A 16,349-nucleotide genomic window follows, 5' to 3' on the forward strand; every position below is an offset into this window, starting at 1 on the left:
GTAGTCTAGCCAGATTGTTTAGTAGAGGAAGCCAATAGGTAGCTTCTTTAGACATCCTTCTACATATAGACTTCGAAGGAGCAATGGTGGTGAAGATGGAAAATCCAAATCAATAACTTCAAACTCACTTACTGCAGTCACATCTAATGATTGAAGCTTGGTCATCTTCTTGAGGGAGTGGCATAGTTCCTTTGCATCATCTTTCGTCACATCCGTTATGCCCAGCCTCCTTAGTTGTAACTCTCCTAGCTCTTGCATTGTATTATTGCCCCGACCACTCTAGCTTTTACATAGTACAGTTTCTGCAATGATGCGAGTGCTCCAATGCCCCGGGGAGCTGAAAATCTCGTAATAGCACAAAAGGGTTTAGAAGGTCCAAGATCTAGACGATTGTACACCAACAGACACTGCAGTTTCTTGAGCTTGGTTATCTCCACAGGCAACTCAGAGACCAACGTTTGTTTGAGATCTAGAGTCTCTAGATTTTGGAGTTTCCCAATTGATCTAGGAATGATATGCACTTTAGTCCTTCTCAAACTTAGATACTTTAAGTGAAACATAACTAGTATTTGTTGGGGGAACTCGTGAAGGGGTGAATCTCTTAGATCTAACACCCTCAACAGTCGACAGCCACTTGGGACAAATTGCTCATATGAGCTGGACAATGTTGCTGACTCAAAAATGACCAGAGAGTGTAGGCTGGGGAGATTTAGTTGCTTCAATACATCATTGTAGGTATATTGGACTGATAGATGCCGAACTCTTTCGTGCAATTCTACTTTCTGCTCGGATGCAAACGAAATAAAGTTTATATCCCTTAGCTTAGAAAGGATACTTTCACGCATTAGGTCATGTATCCTACAACTTCTTATCCGTCTGTCTAAAGTTGTTTCTACAATTTGCACCAAACTTCTATTAACAAGCTCCTTCAAGTATCTTTGAGCAACCTCTCCCAGTGTCATTCCTTCTCTTTCCTTAACAAACCCTTCTGCAATCCACAAACGGATAAGTGTTGCACACTCAATCACACAATCCTCTTAAAACACTCCCGAGTACATAAAGCATTTTTTCAAGTTATAATGCAAATCATTGTAGCTTAAGCTGAGAATTTTCCTGAAATTTTGCATCACATCATTGCTTTCTAATTCTGCAGCAAGGTTGCAAGAAATCATCTCCCATTCCTGAACATCTTTTCCAAAGAGTAGACCACCAATTGCCACAATGGCAAGTGGCAAACCCTCACATTTTTTCAAAATCCATTCAGAAACTTCTTCTAGGTGAGAAGGACAAGGATTCCCAAAGAAGGCTTTCTTGCCTAATAAGGACCGTGATCCCTTTGGAGATAGGGGCATAAGTTCATAAACTTTTGATTGGTTGGATGAGGCGGTAGCAATGTCAGTTATGCGAGTGGTGATTATTATTCGGCTACTTAAACAGCTATTGGGCATTGCATTTTTTATACCTTCTAGTGCATCCTTACCCCATACATCATCTAGAATAATGACATACCTCTTTTGTTGTAGAATGTCTTTCACTATCTGCTTGAGACTCGTGCTTCTCATGATTTCGATTCCTTGAGGGATCGTTTGCCTAAATTCTCTATGAAGTTGTACAATCATGTCCCTCAAAATATCCTCAATCTTATAGGACTGGGAGACTTTGATCCATACATGGCTTTGGAAGAAGGTTTTTACTCGCTGATCGTTGTATACTCGTCCTGCTAGAGTGGTCTTCCCTAAACCCCCCATCCCTAAGATTGATACAACTTCAAGCCCGGATTCTTCATCGAGAAGCCACTTAATAAGATTTTCCACCGGCTCGTCAATCCCCACCAGTTCACCTTCCTCGCCTAGAAAACCATCCTCCCTCAGGACGTGCTGTGAGGTGCCTCCGGTGGATGAGATCGCACTTTGCCCTGTGAAATTGTATCGTCGACGCCTTTCGGCGATGTTGTTGACTCTTGACTTGATATCAGCTATGTCGGAGGAGATACAATGGCGTGCTTTCAAGTTCTGTATGGATGACTTGATCTTGCGAAAGTAACCCATGAACCCATGCCCGTGATCTTTTGCCAAGTTGAGCATGAATTCATCCAGAACATCCTCCGTGTCGTATGCAACCTCTCTAACCTGTTTCACCCATATCTTCAACTGAGGGTCATCTTCTTGCGACGACTCGGCCCTTTCTAAGAAGGCCTTCATGTGCTCAAACTCATCTTTGATGAATTCAATCTCTCTACGTACCCCTTTCAATTGTTTCACCTCTTTCTCGACCAAAATAGCGAGCTTCTCAACCAAAAAGGACACTGCGGAGTCTGCCATTTTTCTCTCGCTCACTGATCTCACGAGATCAAAACTCAGGTAAGAAGGAAAGGAAATAGGTTATAACAGTTTGCTAGTACCGTCAGAGAGCAAAAGAAAGAATCCTTCGAATGGACATCCAAATGGGCTTTGCGCTCATCTATCGGGTGAAGGCTTCCTATGACTGCTTTCCTCTGATGGCGCAGCGATGATTGCGCTAGTTCAGCAAAACCGCCAAGTAAAACCAGCTGTATTTCGTTCGTTCCCAGTAAAGGTATATTATATCGCACTGCTGCATACATGATTCCCACCGACGACCGCATTTTTTATTCATCGATCTTGGCAATTTGGTACTCGTGACGTCAAATCACGGTCCAGTCAACAATGGACGCGGTATTTGAGGTGGAGAGAGCAAAACCCAAAAAGATAAAAACTAGGGGAAATTCTCAATAGTAGATCTAAATAGGGCTCTTTTCTAAAAATTCATAATCAACTTTTTTGTACATAAGAGTTTTAGCGGCCAAATTGTTTTTCTCTAAACTTGCCAGCGAACATTTGCTCAAAAAAAAAAAAAAATTGCCAGCGAACAAATTGTTTTTCTAGGATGGAACAGGGACACTTTTGTCCAAAAATAATAAGAATAAAAAATCAGAATCCCTAAAAAATCAGTAGCCACTAGCTACTCTGTTTGTCTTCACATATGAGTTTTCTTCTGTTTTTTCCTTCAAACTTGGCGTGCTGCGAGCCGGGGGGCCGGCGGGAGAGATTTCTGACCCTTTGTCATCAATTGAATGTCCGGCGATTTTGTATATGCTTCTCTTGTCATTGGCTTACTCATTTTTTAGTAGTTGAATGATATGCCAACAAAGTTGTAATATAATAACCAGGTCAAGAACTTGAGGAAGGTATGCGAGTTATTTTATGTACCATTAATAACATAGTATTGACGCGTTTTTGCTCATTTTGTGTTATCTAACAAATTATATCTCTATTCAAAAGATAATGTATCAATTAAATTTCTAAATTCGAAGAGAATAATTCAAAAAAATCATATCGATCTAAAATAAATTTGTTTTACATGTAATTATTGGCATGTGGGCTAACGTGGAATGGATCAAAGGGCAACAACAACGGCCATTTATTCATCACTACCTCCCTTTCCAACTTCATTATGAATTTAACAATTAAAAGCGAATTTGATATGCTTGTCCTATTAAGCGATTAAGAAATTAAGAAAGTAAAATACACGTCATTCGTGAAAGGACCAAGCCAAACAAATCCGAATTGATTAGAGGGTAGGGTCGAAAAGAAGATAAGACAATGACTAAAAGCATCCGCAACTGCTCCTAGTCAGTCAATTGCTAATTAATTAAAGATTGTATGTTAATCTTTTTCTTGCTTGATAGAAGATTTCGTGTTCATACTTGTTCATGGAGATTAGTTATGAATCCTTTTATGCAGCAGAAAAGGAACTCTTCTTTCAGCTTTTCCACCTCGCGTTGCCATGGACAAAGGCAGAGTCGGAGAAAGAAAAAGATCGATAAGACTTCATCCCCTTTTTCACTTTTTAAAGATGTTAAGCTTTTTATGAAATGGGTTGAATTGGTATTATATAGAATACAATCAAATAATTTTATAAGATCAAATTAAGTACCTCTCAATATCCCTTCTTCTTTATTAAAGTAAGTCCACACACTTCATTCCTTTTTATTCTATTTCTTTTTCTAAATTATCTTCTAGTTTGGAAACTTCACAAAATATCGACTCCGACCGATCTTGCTATTGAAGTTTGCCTACTATTTCATACCACAAGCATTTCTCGCTTTTACGTTAACCGCTAGCTACTCCAATTTGTCTTCATATACGAATTTTCTTTCTTTTATTTTCCTTATTCCCAAACATGGAAGGCTACAATCGAAAAATGGAATTGTGGGTGGAGAAGAGGTTAGATGATTTCTCAGCCTTTGTCGTCATGGAATATCTGCCGTTTTTAGATACTTCTTGTTTCATTGGATCACTACCTTTCGAGAGTTGAAGGACATGTGAACAAAGTTGTGATAAAAAAATGACTTAGGCAAGAACTCAAGAAAGGTATTCAAGTATTTCATATAGGGTTAATACCCTGAAAAACCTCAAACCAAGACATGTGACAAATTTACCCCAAACTAATTTTTTTTTACCATCAAAAACCCTAAACCAATACACATTTGACAAATTTACTCCAAACTGGTACACTTATGATAAATTTACATTATATTAGTTTTTAAATTTTACTATAAAATTATTAAATTAAATGACATGTGACACTTGACCGGTATACTAATTTGGGATTTTATTCTCCGTTTGTTACAGTTACAATTTTTGTGATTTTTTATGGTATTAATCCAATTTAACATGTTATATATTTGTTATAAATGTACCGGTTTGGGATTTTTAGCGGTTGAATAAATTAGTTTGAGGTAAATTTGTCATAAATATATTAGTTTAGGGTTTTGTATGGTCAGTCGGGGTAAATTTATCACAAGTGTATCAGTTTAGGGTTTTTCGTGATAAAAAAAAATAGTTTTGGGTAAATTTGTTACACGTGTACCAATTTGGGGTTTTTTAAAGTATTAACCATTTCATATATCATTAATAACTTAATACTTACTTGTTATGCTCATTTCGTGTTAAATCTATTCTACAAATAAAACGTTTTTTACATTTGAAAGTCTTGAGCATTGGAAAATATGACTTCGAATTGATAGAGCAATCAAGTCGGATTTTGAGCATAATATTACTTTTTTAAAGGATTTATTTGCCTCAAATGTTACTAATTGTCACTGGCAAATATCCTCTAGCATATAATAAAGTTTTAAATGAGAATATTATATAACAATTATAGTATTTCTTAGGGAAACAATTAAAAAATGGCCGTAATTTCGAAAAGAATATTAAAAATGATTTGATACTTGTTCATATATATATATATATATATATATATATATAAGCAACTCTTTGCAAAAGGTTGCAAAGTGAACAAATGTATTATTTTAGAAGGAGTTGCAAAATGAACAAAGATATCCCTTCGGAAGAAGTTGCAAAATGAATCGGTAACCCTTCGTGAAATGTTACAATCTAAATAGGTATAACTTCAAAAGTTATCTTCATAAGACACATATAAAAATTCGAAATAATAAAAATAGTAATAATAATAATAATAATTTAATTTTTTAAAAATAAAATTTCGAATTTTCATAATATCCAAAAAATACTTAATAAACAAAAAACAACCTTTCAATCAAAATCGCACAATTATATATGTACCCACACGCAGGTATTGTGAAATTTAGCCCACATCTCAACATTTTCCATAAACACACTACAAAAAAAACTCACTTATAAATTGGTCTATTTTCTCTCAACTTTCCTATTTGGGATAAGGAAATGTACACTTTGTTTGTTTTACAAACAACCAACCAACACTCCCCATTTGATACTTGTGCAAAACTTCATATGAAGAGCGAGATTGTTAAAGTACCAAAAAATAAAAAATAAAATAAGAATTCTTTGAGTTCAACGTAGCATGGGAGGCGGAAGTGCCAGGGCCGCGTGGGATGAGGATGGAACCACTAATTATTCAAACAAGGAAGAAGGGAAAACAGAAACAAGGTAAAGAGGAAGGGAAACTTGAATTGGGTGGGAGAAGAAGGTGAGTAAATCTAGACTAAAAAATATGTCAGTCTATGGTAAATCCATCAAGGAAAAACAATATCAAATCCTAGTACATGAGGAATGTGCTCTACGAGCACTTATTAGTCGACTAAATAAAGAAATTTTGCATTTGTTAATGTAGTAACCGGCCTCCTTTATCTGTAATCTTTATATTTGTGCTTCCTTTGGTCGTCGATTTCAACCATTTTCTCTCTCGTTCTTCATTCCTCGGGCAAATCCTCGCACGAGACCTATGAGAGACGCCATTTCAACAAGCCGAGGTGAGAAAGGGAAGTGGAACTGCAGAAGGCAGATGAGCAACGGACTCTCCTTTTTCACTTAAGCGGGAAAAAGAAGACTCTCTTTCAGACCTTTTGGTAGCGCTTACACATTAAATTTTATTTAAGCAGACGAGATTTCCAAATATAAAGAAGAGTAATATATAAGATCAAGTTCTTATATAATATTTTGACGTCTTTCTAACATCCAATAAAAATCTTAACTTTTTACAAGAAAATGTCAAGGAATAACTTTTTCCTGTGAAATAGGCAATTAATCTAGAGACAATGCACGGTGACTTTTAAACTATTAGCGAATAAGAAAACTGGATTAAAACAAACCTGAGAAATCGCGAGTCAAGTGGAGAGCGGCTCCTACTGAAATGGTAGTTTCTCTCTCTACGCTCTGTAGAGTGTTTCTACCGACATGATAGTTCCTTCTTCTACTTCACCATCTTCTACCTCCTTGCTTTTTCCTGTGTGTTTCGAATATGCTAATCTCAAATTTTCCGTCGAACCCTCTCCATCCTTTCATTTCTCGGTTCTATCGGCACTTACACTCACCCGGTTTCCTCTGCATGTCACCATCGGCCCCACCTTTTTGCTAAATTCTCTCGACTTTCACTTGTATTGCTTCTCTGGTTGTTTCCTCTCTTCTTGTCTTCGCATGGCTGGTATTCTTTGTCACTGGGTCTCCTGTTGAGCCCTTCTAGTTCGGTTAGCTTTTCGTCCTCTTGCAATGGACCATCCACTTGACGCAGATGATGCTCGTCTGGCAGCTTTATGTAGTTGCATGGGTCGCCTTTGGTCCGAAGAGTCAATTGAGATATGTGATGAGGAGGTACCTCCTGAAAAAATTGAGGAATGTCAGCTCACTCTGGTGGGTAAGCTTCTCAACAATCCCACAGTCAATTTTCCGGCTTTTCAGACGACTATGAAAAAGGCTTGGCGCACTGACCTGGTGGAATTCTCACAAGGTGATACAGGATTGTTTATTATCAAATTTAAATCTTCTAATGTCAAGCAACGAGTTATAGATAACGGACCTTGGTTGTTTGGAAATCATCTACTTATCTTGAAACCTTGGATAGCCAACACGCCTCTGTCTTGTTATGACTTTAGTACCTGTGCATTCTGGGTCCAAATAGTTGGCTTGCCGCTAGAGCGTTGCACAAAAACTATTATTCGTCGGGCAGCTGGTCATATAGGACAGGTCACTGCAGTTAGCATTACTAACAAAGAAGGACTACCGCTTAAAGCAATGAGGGCAAGGGTACAATTGGACCTTCAACGACCGCTGACAATAGGGATTCTCCTCAAGGTTGCAGGGAAAAAATTTTGGTTGGACTTTAAATATGAACGCTTATCATATTACTGTTATTCCTGTGGTATACTCGGACACTATACTACGGCCTGTCAAACTTTTCCCTGTGATGAAACTAAATTAGATGACATCAGGTTCTTATATGGATCTTGGTTGAGAGCCGAGGCACGGGAATATAGTCCTTTCTGGCGTACCTTTTATGATACAGAGATTATCCCTGAGACCCCTCAAAGCTCTTCTGCAATTATCCCTGTGTTGGACTCGGTTCCTGCCATACCTGCTACTTCAGTGAAACCATCTATCCATGATGTATCTGATATTTCCGCACACAAAAATAAAGGTAAACAAACTATGGAAACATCAGTTAAAGATCCTATTGTCATAGAAACAATTCCAGCTACTCAGGATGGTCAGTCTAGGGATCAGCAACATAATTTGGCACACCCACCTATTGCTAGTTCTACTCAGGTGAAGAAGAAGCTTAAATACTCACATCTTAATGCACGATCAGGACCTCTTAAGAAGATCAAACGCTCCCTGCATCAAGAGGTTCGGCATCAATTACAGGAGCAGTTTGATGAATCTGCTTTACAGGATACTCCTATCGCTGAGGTTGACACATCTTCATGTTGGGCTCTGGTGGCTGGCCCTAAAAAGCCACCAGGGGCACCATGAGACTTATAAGTTGGAACTGTCAGGGGTTGGGCAATCCTCTGACGTTCAAGCGCTTAGGGTCTTAGTGACCCAAGAGAAGCCCGATATTGTTTTTTTGATGGAAACAAAAAACCAGACTCAGCAGATTTGGTCTATTCAACGTAAACTCAATTTCTCAGCAGGGTTTATTCAAGAGCCAGTAGGTTTGGCAGGAGGTTTAGCCCTTTTTTGGTCTAACAAGGTCTCTTTGGACATTACTTACCAGTCTTTTGATATGCTAGACTCCATCTGCACTGATCTTGATTCTGGCATTACTATGCGTCTGACTTGCTTACATGCTCCTGCTCGATATTCTCTTCGACAACACCTGTGGACAGTTTTGAGACGCATTAGTAATTTCAACTCGCTTCCTTGGTTATGTACAGGGGACTATAATGAAGTTTTATATTCTTGGGAGAAAGTCAGCAAATGTCCTGCCGAGTCTTATAGAATGGTTTCTTTTCGTGATGTTATAAATGACTGTAATTTTCTGGACCTTGGCAGCAAAGGATGTGCCTTCACATGGTCAAATAACAGACAAGGTGATGCTTTGGTAAAGGCAAGATTAGACAGAATGTTTTGCACAAACAATTGGAGATTGGCTTACCCTCTTGCTGAAGTACTTGCCCTCCCAGCCCTCGGCTACGATCACAGCCCTCTCCTCTTGTCTACGGAAGCTCTTCCTAATTGCAAACGGCGAAAATCTTTCTATTTTGAAGCTTTTTGGCTCCGTGGATACCGACCGTCGTTCCATTATTGCTGAATCATGGACTTCTTCTCAACTTGGAGAGGTGACACTTCCTCAAAAGTTGCTCTCTGTTTCCGTTGCTTTATCCAAATGGAGTCGCTCTAAATTTAAGAATGCGCAAACTCAGCTTTCTCACCTTAAGAACCAGCTTCAGTCTCTCACCAATCAGCCTCATCTTCACTCAAATACTGATGAGATCTCAGACCTGAAAGTTAAAATTCAGGAGTTATGGCAGCAGGAAGAAAAATTTTGGGCCATGCGATCTCGGGTTAATTGGCTTAAATGGGGTGATAGGAACACTAAATTTTTCCATGCCACGACGGTCAATCGACGTCAACAAAACCAGATCAGAATGCTTTAGGATGACCAGCTAAACTAGATTCGTGACCCTATTGCTCTTAAAGATATGACTCTCGATTATTTTCAGCAGCTATATTCATCTTCAGGAAACAGAGATTATGGCCCAACTCTAAATCTTTGCAATCCGATTGTGACAGAGGAGATAAATGAACATTTAACAGCTATAATTACCTGTGAGGAGGTCCATACTGCAGTATTCCAATTAGGGGACACAAAAGCTCCCGGTCCAGATGGATTGAATGGTTTGTTTTATCGTGCTCATTGGGATATATTGCAAGAAGACATCACATTAGCTGTGAAACAATTCTTTCATACAGGGATTTTATTACCGAGTATAATCGCACCGCTATTTCCCTAATTCCTAAGATCCCTCACCCCGAACGTTTAGACGGTTTCGCCCCTATTAGCCTCTCGCAACTTTATTTATAAGATTATATCCAAGATTCTTGCCAACCGACTCAAACCTTGGCTGCCACAGTTGATAGCACCCAACAAACCGCTTTTGTTGGAGGTCGCCAAATACAAGATAATGTCATGGTGGTTCATGAAGTCTTACATCGGCTTAGAATCGAAGACGTAGAAAGAACTTTTATGCAAAGTGCTGAAACTAGACATGCAGAAGGCATATGACCGGGTTGAATGGGATTTTCTCCGCGATTATCTCCTAAAACTTGGCTTTCATGCTAAATGGGTTGACTGGATATTCCAATGCATCTCTACAGTGTCTTACAGCGTCAAATTAAATGGAGAGTTTCTACCGTTCTTTCATCCTACCAAAGGCCTTCGACAGGGTGATCCGTTATCGCCGTATCTGTTTATCTTGATGACTAATGCTTTAACTTCTCTTATCAAGAATGCAATGGAGAATGGCAATCTTAAAGGTATAACTTTTAATCAAGGGTGCCCCACTCTTTCCCACTTATTTTTCGCTGATGATGCCATTTTTTTCCTTGATGCCAAACTTATGGAATGTCGAACTTAGTCTTTGTTCTAAATGAATACTTTGTATAGCTACGGGACAGGCTATAAACCGAAATAAATCAGGGTTGTTTTGTAGCTCAGATTGTCCTATTGCTTTGAAAGTAAGCCTAGCTGGAGCCCTTAGAGTTCCTATCTTACATCAAACAGGCAAATATCTAGGAATTCCTTCAGATTGGGGCAAATCTAAAAGGAACCGTTTTCTTGGCTTATGGGTAGAGTGCATTCCAAACTAGAAGGCTGGAAGGAAAAGCTTATTTCAAAAGGGGGCAAAGAGATCCTTATAAAATCTGTTGTGCAAGCTATACCCCATTACGCCATGTCGATTTTCAAAATCCCTACAGCTATTTGTAAAGCAATAGATAAAAAAAGTAGCTAAATTCTGGTGGCAGTCAGATTATAGCAAGAAAGGCATACATTGGAAGAGCTAGGAGTGCATTAAGAGAAGGAAAGATGAAGGGGGATTAGGTTTTCGTGACCTTATGGTTTTCAATAGAGCTCTCCTGGGTAAACAAGCTTGGCGTTTAGTCCAGAATCCAAATTCATTATCTAGTAGGCTTCTCAAAGGTCTATATTTTCAAGATAAGGATTTCTGGCATGCTACTACAGGTTCTAAACCATCTTGGGGTTGGAAGAGCATCTTACTAGGTCGGGAATCTATTGCTGATAAAGTTTTATGGTCTGTGGGAAATGGCACTCAGATTAAAGTTCGCTAGGATCCCTGGTTACCGAGTGGTGTTATTGGAGGTCCTGCTCCTAGGGATGAACCTGTATGGGTTTCTGGTTTTATATTATCTGCTTCAAACTCATGGGATATTTCTCTTTTAACTCAGCACTTTGATCATCAAAGAGTGGAGGAGATATTATCCATTCCTATTCGCCCTAACTGCACCCAGGATAAACTAATATGGATTGGAAGGCAGGATGGTCTTTTCTCAGTCAAAAATTGCTACAATCAGCTCAGACGCCAGCAAATCAACACTAATTCTAACCAGGCCTCATCCTCTTTTCGGCCACCCCGCAGACTATGGAATGCTATCTGGAAAATCCGAACTATGCCTAAAATAAGGTCATTTCTCTGGTCTCTCTGTAGTAATGCATTAGCGACTAGAGAAAACTTATATAAGCGACATATTTTGACAGAGCCTACTTGTTATATATGCGATCATCATGTACCCGAAATCCCATAACATCTCTTCTTATTCTGTCCTTGGACCTATGATGTTTGGATGCATCCAGATCTAGCAATCAACATTTCTACAACGGGGGTACATCGCATTGAGGGCTGGCTACTTCAGTTTGTTGATAGTAAATCTGACTTACCGGATTTGGCTACGGTTGCGACCATCCTCTGGTACATCCGGAAAGCTCGTAATAATTTCCTATTCCGCCAAACGCAGCCGGATGCCGAACGAGTTGTGCAGCTAGCAATTGCGGAGATCCATTCCAGACGTATTCTAGCTTCTGCCAAATCGTGCCCCGTTTCAAACCAGCGTATTTTCAACCACAGATGGCGCCCACCAGATCCTGGAGTCATAAAAATCAACATTGATGCATCTTACCTTTCGCCGTCCGACGCAGCTTCGGTGGCTGGCGTGTGTAGGGACTCAACGGGCCATTTGATCGATGGATTCGCCTCCTCTGTTCGTGTTTCCTCTGCCCTGCAAGCCGAGGCTATTGCCTTCAATTCCACGCTCAAATTTCTTCTCCAACGAGGTCTCGAGATGGATCGGATTATTGTGGAATCAGACAGCTTGGTATGTGTGGATGCGCTTTGTGATCCTGAACGACGCCCGTGGGAGCTGCGACCTATCCTCGACAAAACCCTAAGATTGAAGCTTCGGTGCCCTAACCTCCATCTGCTTTACTGTCATAGAGAAGCCAATGCTTTAGCGGACTCTGTAGTAAAGGCCCATCAGGCCTCCTTACTTCCTCCGAATTGGGTCTCTCGGATACCATCTTTCTTGCAAGATATTGTACTATCCGAACTTGCTGTAACCTCTATGATGCGTGCTTAATATATGGCTGTTTTTTACCCCAAAAAAAAAAACTATGTTAAACTATTTGCAAACTATTTGATCAAATAATTGCCTGCTCTCGTCAATGCCTGATTATTGGATCGTTGTAAATATTTAAAAAGTTAATGTTTTAAACTATTTTTACAATTATCAAATAGGCAATTAATCTAGAGACAATGCATAGTAACTCAATTCCCTGGAGTTTTGGAGCTGAAGTGATTTCAATATGATGAGGTTTAGTTTTTTCACAATTATCAAATAGTTTAAAAATCAATTACACATATCAAAAGCCTGACACACATTCGCCTTGCTTATTCATCAAAATTGGAGCGTGCACTGCCGTTGAAAATTCCACCAATGCGTATGAATAATCTTTCAGAGATATAAACCGTATAATTTGATACTAAAATTAGTACTGTGAAAGCACTGTTTAGTCCACCAACGTCATTCCTTTTTCACTTGATTCCCTCCATGTTCCATGTCAACATACTCAATGATAAACAAGTTCAAAATTAAGTATAGGAAATTTTGTTCAGTGAAGACATCATAGCATATAAGGAAGATGAAGTGAACATCGAATTGGACACATCGCAAAACACATATACATCATGGCCATAAGTGAAGATATTGCAAATAAATCATTTCAATCAAACCCGACGTGAAGCCATAATGACATATTTATAGATTTTTGTATTGGTTGACCAATTCATTTGGAAGAGTTCCATGCCACGCACACATCGACGATGCTGGACATAGCCTTAACCAATTGAATGAGTAGTTTTCGTGACCACTCGGTGCGGGGTCATCGGCCATTCATCATGTTAATCTATATAGTCGACTTATTCGAAGAGTTTTACATTGGCAATGGATCCGTAGCTAATGCTCATTTGAGTTAGTCCGTTACCACCCATTCACCCTGGTGCTAATAGGAGTAACACCATGCATTATTTTACGTCACGGCATGTCCATATCTACATTGCAAGAGAACTAAGGCTTTTTTAAGTTAAGGAGCCAATGAGGAATTTGAATCGGTATCTAAGGTCCGTTCGTTTCGCGGAAAAATATTATGTTTCCGGAAAACATTTTCTAGGAAGTCATTTTCCATAAAATGATTTTTTTTTTCTAGTGTTCGGCCGAAATCTAAAATTTGAGTAGAAAATATTTTCCACCGTTCGTTAGCTAATTTAATTGTTTGAGAAAATTTATCAAAAATTGAATTTTAATATTTTTATTTGACCAAAAAATTAGTTCTATTTTTTTATATTTTTAAATTTTTTTAATTATTTGTATTTTTTTTTAAAATCGAAATTTTTATTATTTATTATTTTTCTTTCTTTTTCTTTTTCTTTTCCTTGCTCCTCCTTCTTCCTCCTTCTTCCTCTATCGCTGCATGCCTAACGATGGCTGGGCCGCCCGTCGACCGACCAAGACCTAGTCGCTAGATCCGGCGAGCTCAAGGCTCAACCGATCTCGCCCAAGCTCACTAGAGTTTCGCCGAGCTAGTGAGCCGTGAGCTCACCGGATCTCGGCAACGAGCTCGAGCTCACTTGGATCGGAGCCCTAGCTCGCCACCGATCCGGCGAACCTCGGTGAGCTTGGGCAAGGCCCAAGCCCCGCCTAGCTCGCCAAATCTGGGCGAGCCGTGGCTCCACCCTAGGCCGGTGAGAGCTTCGCCTCACCCAATCCGGCGAGGCCCAAGCTTGGCTTTGCCGATTGGGCTAGGCGGAGCCTCACCGGCCTAGGGTGAGGCTCGAGCTAGCTTGCGGCTAACTGTCGCCGAGGCCGGTCGCCGAACGCCACCGAGGCCGGTTGCCGGCCGTCGCCAAAGAAGAAGATGAAAAGGAAAGAAAGAAAAGGAAAAAAAAATTAAAAACTCGATTTTAAAAGAAAAAAGAAAGAAAAAGAAAGCATAAAAATAAAATGAAAATGTATTAATAAAAAATAAAAGAAAAGCAAGATGGAAGAAGTTATGGAAAACATTTTCCTAACTTTTAAAGGTTGTATTTTCAATGATAGAAAATATTTTCCTTGACTAGTTCATTTTCCGTAAAACGAATGCTGGAAAATTCGGAAAATGTTTTCTTGTAAGTCATTTTCTGTGAAACGAATAGACCTAAAAATGGCTCCAAACTATTTGAGAGTCAATCGTGTATTACTAAACCAACCCCCATGGTAATCTTTTATGTCAAATTTCTCAACGAGCTTGGAGGAGATTCGTGGAGTTATATGCCCTTTTCAAACACAAATCTTGTCGGGCTATCAAGGAGCTTCAAGATAGGAAACTTAGGACAGTTTCTGTGAAATGAAATCGACTATGAATAATTAGCTTTACTAAATTTGATAAGCTCAAGATCATCCGCTTCCCGGCAACATATGCCACATTTAGGCCACTCTATCAAGATGAAGAGTTCATTTATTTCGCAGAAAACTGTTTTCCTCATTTTTTTACCATTTAATTCGCTTAAAAACGAGTCAACAGAAAATATTTTCTTAATTAACGAAAAATAATTTTATATCGAAGCGATTATTCATAAAAATGATTTCTCGTTCGAAAGAACCAAAAACTGTTTTCCAAAATATTTTCTAGTTTTAGGGTCCTTGATTAACGAAACATTTAAAAAAATTTTTAAAAAGATAGAATCCCTAAAAAAAAAACATCCCAAAAAAAAAAAAAAAAAATTTGCTTCTATCTTCATTTGTTCCCATCTTTTGCCGTTTCTTTTCAGACAGGAAGACAAACTTCCACAAGGGCCCACCTTTGCATGAGACACGAAGGCGTAGAATGTAAATCTCAGGGAAGCAACCTTCACGGGAACTTCACATGGGTCGGGAAAGGCAGAGCACATAAGCACATTCCCATGCTCTCGAGTTTCTATATTGTTATTCTATGCTTTCTTGATTCAAATTGAACCGTCCACGTGCCTAGGACCGTTACATGTCGTTTCCATGTCACCCGCTCCAAAGTCTTCACGTGACTTTCCCCAGCGTGTGATGATACTTGCTCATAAGGAGAGCGATATTGTCGGGGTACAAAAAAAAAAAATAATAATAATAAATAATTTCCGAGTTCACCGTAGCATGGGAGGCGGAAGTGCCAGGGCCGGCCGCGTGAGATGAGATGGGACCACTAATTATTAAAAATAGTTAATGTCCTGAAAAATTTTAAATCGATATATTTATAATAAATTTATCTTAAATTAATCTTTTATCACAAAAAATTCTAAATTATTATATTGCCAAGAAATTTATCCCAAATAATCACAAACAACTCAAATCGATATACTTATGATAAATTATCTCAAACTAATTTATTCAACTCTAAAAATCACAAACCGATATATTTATGATAAATGTACTTTCTATTAAATTGGATTCATACCATAAAAAGTTATATAACTGTGACAAACAGAAAGTAAAATCATAAACCAATACATTAATCAGCTGTTACGTGTCATTTAATTCAGTAATATGACAAGAAAATTTAACGGAAACTAATATAAAATAAATTTGTCATAAAAGTATCAATTTTTGGTAAATTTGTTAAAGATATACTAGTTTGGGGTTTTTATTGGTTCAAAAATTATTTAGGATAAATTTATTATAAATATACAAGTTTGGAGTGTTTTGGGATATTAATCTTATTAAAAAAAAAGGAAGGAGGAAAAATGGAAACAAGGTGAAGAGAAAGGGAAACTTGAAGAGGGTGGGAGAAGAAGGTGAGTAAAACTAGACTAAAAAATACGTTGGTCTATGGTAAATCCATCTAGAAACAACGATATCAAATTCTAGTACATGAGAAATGTGCTCTTGGAGCACTTACTAGTCGACAAAATAAAGAAATTTTGCATTTGTTAATGTAGTGGGCGGTCCCCTTTATCTGTAATTTTTACAATTATGCTTCTCTGATCGTCGATTTCAGCCCTTTTCTACTTCAGTTCTTCATTCCTTGGGCAAATC

General features: G+C 38.6%; 1 protein-coding gene across 1 annotated transcript; it reads right to left on the bottom strand.

The window, feature by feature from the left end:
- Positions 1-1,037: 1,037 nt before the first annotated feature.
- LOC120287416 (disease resistance protein RPM1-like) lies at positions 1,038-2,321 on the bottom strand. The gene has a single exon (XM_039300202.1). It carries the CDS (start codon positions 2,319-2,321, stop codon positions 1,038-1,040), a length of 1,284 nt encoding a protein of 427 aa, XP_039156136.1.
- Between the last annotated feature and the right edge of the window lie 14,028 nt (positions 2,322-16,349).

The sequence above is a fragment of the Eucalyptus grandis genome, chromosome 8 (genome assembly GCF_016545825.1).
Source record: "Eucalyptus grandis isolate ANBG69807.140 chromosome 8, ASM1654582v1, whole genome shotgun sequence".
In the NCBI taxonomy this organism is placed as follows: Eukaryota; Viridiplantae; Streptophyta; class Magnoliopsida; order Myrtales; family Myrtaceae; genus Eucalyptus; species Eucalyptus grandis.